The sequence below is a fragment of the Esox lucius genome, chromosome 5 (genome assembly GCF_011004845.1).
Source record: "Esox lucius isolate fEsoLuc1 chromosome 5, fEsoLuc1.pri, whole genome shotgun sequence".
NCBI lineage: Eukaryota > Metazoa > Chordata > Actinopteri > Esociformes > Esocidae > Esox > Esox lucius.
The window spans coordinates 9,730,259-9,739,996 of NC_047573.1; the positions used below are offsets into that span (position 1 = coordinate 9,730,259).

The 9,738-nt window shown below is 37.4% G+C and overlaps 1 protein-coding gene across 1 annotated transcript; it reads left to right on the forward strand.

Annotated features, from left to right (window-relative positions):
* Positions 1-493: 493 nt before the first annotated feature.
* On the forward strand, positions 494-4,766 carry ptges3l (prostaglandin E synthase 3 like). Its single transcript, NM_001304244.1, is given in 7 exon segments — positions 494-661; positions 838-951; positions 1,199-1,265; positions 1,424-1,525; positions 2,907-2,996; positions 3,092-3,154; positions 4,331-4,766. Coding segments are annotated over 7 exon segments (486 nt in total). The 5' UTR covers positions 494-620; the 3' UTR covers positions 4,340-4,766.
* Positions 4,767-9,738: the final 4,972 nt, after the last annotated feature.

The following is a 9,738-nucleotide window of genomic DNA, read 5'->3' on the forward strand; positions in this document are numbered from 1 at the left end:
AATAAAAGCTAACTCATCGATTACCCAACCAGATGAAGTTATTTATATCGATTTCTCCCACCAGATTACGTTATTTATTCAACAAATGCACTGAAATTAGGAATGAAAACAGAGGTAAAATAATTGCCATTCATTTAATCATGGCTATTTTACATTTCTCAAACGCAAATTTGTTTTGTATGTTTTTAAAACAAATTCCACAAAAATGTGGTCTTCATTTCCCTTCAGATGAATAATAACCAGGAGAGCTTAACCCATGTTGTACAACCATATTCCAAAGTTAAATAAGAATGCCATTATGAAATAAGCAGCTGTCCGTTTCTGTCTGGCAAGTTTTAGACAGTAGATACAATGTCTCTGGAGTAAAAAACGAAAATGCCTCTTCTTTCCCGAGAGTTCCACCACAGCCTATATAAAGCAATAGAGAAGGTGTGGGGGTAGAATTGTACCCATGGCAGCTGATAGTTGCTCTAAAAATAGTACATGGCCCAACTATTAGGCCACAGACAGGACTTAAACAACGTTTGGTTATGCTATTGGTTTCTCTGTCAACCACGAAATAGACAGACATTGCCAGGATAATTTAGTTATCCACCTTGAATTAACCAAAAATCATCAAGATGGCTATGTTACCGAAAAACCTTTCCAGACCAGAAGACAGGTAAAGTAGTATTAGTTTTATTTATTTATTTGCCTGTCTTCTTAACCACATGTTTTTAGTTTATGATCCCTTGTAAAATTGTGAATGTAATGCCGGTTTTTACATTGTAATATTTCGTGAACAGTTTCATAATAATTGAAATTTTAAAATGTTGTTTTCTCTGTTTGTAACAATAGTCAACCTGCACGGACTCTTTGGTTTGACCGGAAAAAATACTTGAATATTAGCTTCCAGGTGCAAAACCCCAAGGATGTTCAAATTGATATTCAAGAAACGTATGTAGTTTTAAGGTGAGTGTAATCGATTTATTTTGTTTGTAAAAGTGTTTGTAAAACTAGTAATTCTTAGCGTAACTTGTGCGGTTGACTGCGTACGTGGGATTATGTTCGCGTGGGCGCGTGCGTTCACCATGTGAATTGATATAAAATAGGCTTGTATTTTACTCTAAAATGAAGATTGCTCATATGAAAATGATTTTTTTTCCATTAGCATACTATAATAACATTGTATGTCTCTGTGGATTTGTGTTGATGACAGTTGCAAAGACGTTGATGACAACAACATCTACAACTACATTGCGTTGTACGATAAAGTAAATAAATATGTAAGAATTGCTTTTTCCCTTATATTAACAGTTGCTTTAGAAAACAGTTGTGAGGATTTAACACAAGACACACAATATAATATTTAGAAATAGTTAATAAACATTATTGGTGCTGTAGGCACATCTTGCTAAGTAAGCTGTGTGTATTTCTTTTTCAGGACTCCCAAGAGAAAGTGTTTGACCGCACCATCACAATCATGCTTAGAAAGTCTAAAGAAAACGTAGCATGGCCTCGTCTCCAGAAAGATCCCGATCTCAAGGTACGTTTACAGTAGCTACTGAGTGCATACATACTGCACTTCTTTCATTCTGGCAACACTGTTTGAAACCCTGTATAATTTGTTCTTTGGTTCATACCAGGCAGTGGAGAATCAGGAAATTCCCCCTTTATTGCGTTTGGTTGACATTTTATGTAAACCAAAATTGGGTATTAACTAATTATTAGTTTTCAAATTGAGAAAGTAGAAAGTGTTTTTTTTTGTTCATGGTGTACACATTGGTTATAGTCTTTCATATAGCTTATTTCCAAAAGTAGATACCCCTAATAGAATATGTATGCTACATAGTTTACAAGCTTGCTACATTGTTTACAAGCTTGGCTAAATGGTAATGTTGGCATCAGTGGTACTGAGAAATTATTAGATGTTTACTTGTCAATAGAACAAATGCAACCAAAGCAACCATTAAGCATGGAGGCGTTGGCATTTTGGTTCAGGGCAGCTTAGCTGCTATGGCCTGGCCAACTTGTCGTCATTCAGTCAACCATGAATTCCATATTGCACCAGATAATTCTTGAGGAGAATATAAGGCTTTCTGTCATAGAGTTGAAGATGGAACTGAACATGGATCTTTCAGCAGGACAATAATTCAAAACACATGGACAAATCTACAACATAATGGCTAAAAAAAAGAAACAGACAGTTATGGGATGGCCGTGTAAAGTACAGATCTCAATCCTATCAAAATGCTGTTGGGGGACTTGAAGCAGGCTGTGCATGCAGGAAAGCCCACGAACATGACATAGTTAAAGAAGCATTGTAAAAAGTGAGCAAAAATTCCTCCCCGTTGATATAAGAGACTGGTAAACAGTTACAAGAAATGGTTACTCTTTTACCAGGGGATGTACTCACTTTTTCAAATGATTATAACATATTTTATAAAGGTTAATCTGTCAAACATTTATGCTAAATAACAATCCCCAGAGATCTGCATGCAAATAGTGTCTTCTAGAAGTTCTGTTGCCGATTTGGTTTTGGTTACTATAGAATACTGCTTATTATTTTCAACATCTGCTGGCTCGCTCTTACAAGTAAAGGCCAATGAGTCAACATTATGCTGTAAGAAAATTACACTGGCTCCTTTGGGCAGCATAAAGCTGTGCTCAGGATAACAAACTTACTGGTAAAACATTTTAAAACATGTATTCTTAATATCAGGAAACTATAATCTAATATTCCAATAATAAAATAATATCCAATGCCCATCCCTAGCTCACATTAGAAAGAGTCTTAGCTGATTCAAATGTTGTTATTGTTTGCTTGTGAAACCAGAAAGCTACCTTATGCTATAATGCTGCTTGCTAAGTCCTCCTTGAACCTGAATGTTTATCAGCATGTTACTCTAATTTCTTATCCCTTTTAGCCAAACTGGATTGCTGTAGACTTTGATAATTGGAGAGACTGGGAAAATGAAGAGGATGAGGGAATGGCTGAGTACGAGCAATATCTGGATGTAAGTGTAACTGACAAATGAAATGTATGTTTTTGTCATAAGATGTCCACATCACACATTAAACTGTGGCTTTGAATCATTGCAATCCATTTCAGATGATTCAGGATTTGGGGACCAAGAAAGTTGGGCCACCTGCAATGGATGATCTTGATGATCTGGTAAATATAAATATCTACAGTGGCTTTCAAAAATATTCACCCACTTGGGCTTTTCCACAAATACAAAACAAAAATGTATTGATTGCATATGTATTCAGTCACTTTAGTCATTAGTTGGTAGGGGCACATTTGGCAGAAATTATAGCATGATACAGACTTGGATAAGACTCTACCAGCTTTGCCTATCTGGAACCAGCAATTTTTGGTGATTCTTCTTTGCAAAATTGCTCAAGCTCTGTCAAGTTGGATGGGGGCCATTGGTGAGCAGCAACTTTCAACACTTTCCACATTGGATTGAGGTCTTGGCTTTGACTGAGCCACTGCAGTAAATTGAGCATTTCCCTTTTAAGCCACTGCAGTGTGTCTTTGTCTGTTTGTTTATGGCTCATTATTCTGCTAGAAGTCCCAGGTCTCTTGCAGAGCATTTCTCTGTACTTTGCTGCCTAATTTCTGCCCTCTATCTTCATAAGCTTTCCAGGCCTGTCGCAGAGAAGCATCCCCATAACATAATACTCCCACCACCATGCTTCCCAGTAGGGATCTAAGGATTATGGGCAGTTAGGCTTGCACCAAAAATAGAGCTTAGCGTTGAGTCCAAAAAGCTGTATTTTCATCTCATTAGACCACAGAATCTTCTTACATTTTGGTTTCTGATTCTCCCACATGCCTTCTGGAAAACTCAAGTGGAGATTTGATCTGAGTTTCTTATTGCCAATCTCCTAGGAAGGACACTTATTTCTGATATCCTACCCCTGATTAGTGTGTTTGAAAAACCTTAATTTGTATTTGCTTTGAATGTTCATCTTTATGAGGTACGATTGTGCTAATTAAGTGTGACAGGTGTGTTTAACCTGAAATCATTTGAAGTACCTTAGTTTCATAGAGGTGGGATTCAACTAATTGATTTCTAATGACAACTGGTTGTACCAAAGTTCAGTCAGGTGGTGGAGGTGAATACGTATGCAGTCAATTCATTTTGAATAACTTATATAAACAAGGCACAATACCCTCCACTTTGCCCAGTAAAAAAATTATGTAAAAAAAAAGAGAACTAACCAAAGCAAAACAACACATCCATCCCACATTTTTGAAAGCCTTCATAATTAGACATATTCAGTTGTTGTCCTCTTGTCTTTATTGTAAGTAAAACATTTATAATTTGTTTTATCATTCCAGAGTGATTGAAAAATTGGGAAAGGAAGTCCTTCTTGGAATTAGACGAAGAATGCCTCGCCTAAGCGGTGTTGGTGGATTTTGGGATGTTTATTTCTTTTTAACTTTCATGTTGATTTGAGCAGCATCAGTGAACAACAAAGACATTTGCAAGAACATGTGTACCACCAGATTTAGCTAGTAGCTGTTTTCCCTCTGCACTCCCCAGGCAAAAAAAACTAAACAAACACCTTTTTTGAAAACACACATGAGACAGTAATTTCACTTGGTAGTTGTGAAGTAGCATGTAATCTAATGTTGCGTGTTTATTTGAATGTATGTGCCGTTGCATTATAAAAGTCCCTGTTTGCTCTGAATATAATGCAAATGAATGCTGAGAACTGCTAAATGTATTTTCTATTGAATGTGTTATTTATTAAATCTGCCGAAGTTTGGTTTCTATTTTTACTGGTGTGTGTGTGTGTGTGTGTGTGTGTGTGTGTGTGTGTGTGTGTGTGTGTGTGTGTGTGTGTGATATAAAAAAGTCACACTAGTCACATCCTATTAGTGCTGCACCTGGTCCTACTCTCTATCAGGATTACAGGTTTTGTTCACTCAAATTACAGAAGGACATATCAGATCAATGCATAAGGCACAAATACATACAACATTTTGGATTAATTGCTTAGAAAACATGTCTGTAGTGAACTATTAAATAAAGATTAGAAGTCTCTTTTAAAAAAGTGCATTGGAGTTTACTTACAGAAATTCTCTCCATACTACACTCTTTTAAACAATTGCAAATTTTTTTTCTGTATTGGTTCACCACTTACAGTGGGGGAAATAAGTATTCAACATGTCAACAATATTCACATAAAACATTTCCATTGCATTGATTCACATGAAATTCTGCCCAGACATTAGTATTAACTCAGTAAAACCAAACAGCTAAAGTAATCATAACATTCCAATTCATAAAGAAAAAAAATCTTTAAATAAAGGGGAAAAAAAGTGTTGAATACATTAAAAGGCCCTAAACCAGCTGATTCCACTGATTAGTTAACCTACCCTTGGTAATTAGAATCAGCTGGGTTAGTGCATGTTGGTAGTTTCCTAGTGATGGCCAAATGAGGCTTCATTAGCATTATTTTAGTAGCAGGATATTAAGCTGGCAGCACTCAGATTCTTTATCACAATAAAAGCCATCATTGAAATTTAAGGCAATATAGTTGTATATATTTTCTAGTTGTAAAAAAAACTGACACGAACAACATTGGAACGGACATTAAGCATAAAATGTACTGACTAGATTAACTATATTATGGCCTTATATTTCAAGGATGGCTTTTATTTTGAAAAGAAAATCTGAGTTAGCGCTGCTAGCATCATGTCCTGCTGCTAGAAGAACAGTAATGAAGCCTCAAATGGCCATCTCTGTAGTTTCCTCTTTAAAAAGGTTTACCCACCTCTGTAGGCAAGTAAACACCTAATTTGTTATCAAGCTGTCTCGCAAGAAACATCCCATGATAGGCAGAGGCAAAGAGCTCTCCCAAAGATCTTTGCAACAAAATTGAGCAACATAAAGGTGCTGGTTACCAATGGATTTCTCCTAAATGTTCCTATAAGTGACACTGGGGCCATTATTAGCAAGTAGAAGGAACATCAACCAGCCCTGCACAGTTGTGCCTCGTAAGATTTCCGACTGTGCAGTCAGGAAGTTAGTCAGAAGAGTAGCCCAAGAGCCAAGGACCACTCGAAAAGAGCTCCAGAAAGACCTGCAAGCAGCAGGTATAGTCATCACAGAGAGAACAATAGGCAATGCACTCCCCTGCCACGGCTCCCAATTCACGGTCATCTCGGAAGACTCCATTACTGTAGAAAAGGCATGTAGAAGCTCATTTGAAGTTTGCTAAACAACATTTAGAGAAGCCTGTACATTGCTGGGAGAAAGTAGTGACCAAAGGAGACAAATTAAACCTTTCATCAACAATACAACACATCATGTTTAGAGGAGAAACGGCTCTGCAATTGTCCCTAAAAAAAACCATACCTACAGGGAAGTTCAGAGGTGGAAGCATCATGGTATGGGGCTGTTTTTGTTCTCATGGGCTCTTGCGACAAGGATGAGACACAGGTGGACCTTCCAGCAGGACAACAATCCAAAACATACTGCAAAGGAGACTCTCAAGTTGTCCCTGAAGAAAAAAATAAAGGTGTTGGAATGGCCCAGTCATTCACCAGACTTATGTCACAATTGAATGTAGGCAGGAAACACTGCGCAGAATGAGGTTCAGAAAACATCCTTTAATTTCTTCTTCACCACATTCAAAACCATGAAATGTAGTCTAAACCAATGACCCACAACTAAGGGGAAAAACTGGGCACCTTAAATAGGATCCCCAATCAGAGGCAATAGGGACCAGCTGCCTCTGATTGGGGATAATTAAACAGTAATGCACATAGAGATGCCTAGAGGCACCACAGCCGGGACCTAACAACTTAAACCTAATAGAACATTTATGGAAGGAACTAAAGATAAACATTCAACATTGGGACTCTTCCTGAAGCTATCATTGCACACAAAGCTTCTCCACCAAGTATTAACTAAAATCAGTTAAAATGGTCAATACTTTTTTCCTTTGTCATTTCCCTTTATTTCACACAACCTTTTTTATGGATTGAAATGTTGTGATTTCTTTAGCTGTGAGGTTTTATTGAGTTAATACCAATGTCTGGTCTGAATTTTCTGTGAATAGTTGCATTGGAAATATGGGACCAGAATGAATGGAAAGACGGGGCAGACCTTGTGAGCCGTTTAGTCAGTAGGTCTTTTCCAATTTGTAGCCATAGCCATGTCTTCATATGACTTTTGGTTTTTTGTAAATGAGAAATTGTAAACAATGCTTTTCCTTGATTATACAGCTATGGAACACTTTTATCTATAACACATAACAATAAAACCTTACTCTGTGAAAAACGAATTGAAATGTTTGTGCTGATGACATAGTACTGTAAGCTGACACCCCATCTTTTACACAAGTATACACACACCTGTGGTCTGATTTCCAATGAAAACTCACCTATAAATTCTCTGTTGGTGCTAAATGCAAATAAAGCAAAGTATATGTTATTCTCTTGGTCACACAATCTACAATTAGATGATCTTAAAATTGTTAGATCTTAACATTTTTACCCTAGACGGTTCTGTTATAGAACGTGTTCCTTCCTGCAAATACCTTGGAATTAGTTTAGATGGTAATCTTTCTTCTATTACAGACAGTGCTGAGTTGGTGAAGAAGCTGAACATTTAATGTTTTTTTTTCAGAGATACAAATCACGTCTGTCATGTCAGCATAGAAATGACATTTTGCAGGCCTCTTCTATGTCAGTGCTAGATTATAGTGATGTGCTATATATGAATGCAAAAAACATTAGTACTGAAACCTCTGGAGGCAGTCAAATCTGAGGTTTTATTACTGCTTCTTTTGTTTACATCATTGTCTATTATACACTTTGGTTGGGTGAGAATCAATCAATCAATTGAGAGTTCCAGAATCAATCAATCAATCAGTCAAATTAATTTAGAAAGCCCTTTTTATAACAGCAGTTGTCACAACGTGCTTTCACAAAACACCCAGCCTGAAACCCCAAGGAGCAAACGACAACGTTGAATTTCAGTGGCTAGGAAAAACTCCCTAAGAAGGCCGAAATTTAGGAAGAAACCTAGAGAAGGGCCAGACATTGGCTGATGTTTGTATACAAGTCTGTACTGCAGGATCCCTCATACTATCTCACCTTAAAAATAAACTGGAAAACCAGCAGTTATCAAATGCACTCTCAAGACTGGCTGGTCCTAGAGACATACACAGCATTGCTTTACAGACTATGGAAATGTGGTGGTTCGAAACCATCTTTAGAGATTACACATTTATCCATCATTGTGATTGGTTTCCTTAATATGTGCATTTTATAAATGTGTATTTGTATGAGACCTAGGACTCAGCTTTTTAATTAAAGGTAAAATAAAATGTACCATTATACCATTAATATTACTCTGAATACTGATTACAATCTATATGCTCACTGCAATGTTTTGATCCATTGCGTGTGTTTTATGAAATTCTGTAATTTCATTACATTGGTATTTAGCCGCAACTCTTTGCAAGCCTAATTATTTAATACATTTAATAAAACATGTTTACTAGGTGTACAATATTAAAAGTATGATACTTGTGTGATGATACAAATTATAATGACACTGACAATCATTTGCTTTGATCTGACTGTTTGACAAGTGACTGTGTCTAGCGCATTACCAGTAGGTGGCATCTGTGCACTGAGAAGTGTACTTCAGCGATGGACTGTGTGCACAGGCCAAATTACTCACCAGATATTATTGTCTTAACCAGCCATTGTTTGGTAAGTCAACTGTTTTACATTTTGTAACAATACTGCTCCTACATTCTGATGTGGATAAGCACATCTTGACAAGCTTCAAAACCAATTCAAAACAATCCTTTATGCCAGTATTTTAACTGGTGTTTCAATACGTATTCATTAATAATACATTCAGTGCCTTGTTCTGAAAGGGCTGGACACTGGCTAAACGGATGTAGTCTCCCTGTGTCAAGGTGGAACAAAAACGGGTATTTTATTTGCTCATCATGTGTAGCTCCTACGCTGAAAGAGTGACATCAGAATCCATTTCGACCTTCATGAAACTGATCTTACTGGACTATCTGACAGGTCCCTTATAAACACCCTGTCCCACATAGCTGTGTTCCACATTGTATTCAGATGGCAAAAAATTAGAAAAATGGTTTTGCTGTCCCCATTCTGTGTGGGCTACCGCATTCTGTGTGGGCTACCTGCAATGTCTGTATGCCTACTAGACTGGTTGAACCTACACGTATTAATACAGTTACAGAATACACAAAACAGTAAAATACATGATGCATTAGCAGGCCCAGGACAGTTATGTCACTGCTGTACAACTTATTATTCCGATTAAAGGCTTGGTCCTGTTTTCCATTGGCTCACCCCGCAACGTGGAGTTGTTTGTGAAGACTCTGGGCATTATGAGATTTCCAATTATGTAATCAGCCAGTCTGGATCCATGTTTGATCTAGTTCAACCCGCTGTGGCACTGATGCGTCCACTGTAGCTGGCCAGGCTGTCTTCAGCCTGTTACTGCAGCTCATCATTCTCGTCATTTCATTCAACCTGCACGGAGGCTAATATCTAAATGCAGCCTAATGATGTTCATACGAACTGCGACTTTTGGGTAATGTTGATCAGTCAATGATGGCCTTTTAGCGTCCGACGTGACACATAAGTATTGAAGACAGCTCTTCATCGTTTAAAGAAAGGTTGTTTCCTCTACATCTGTATCTCTCTGGCGTTCTGCCCAACACACCACAGTCTCTGAAAAG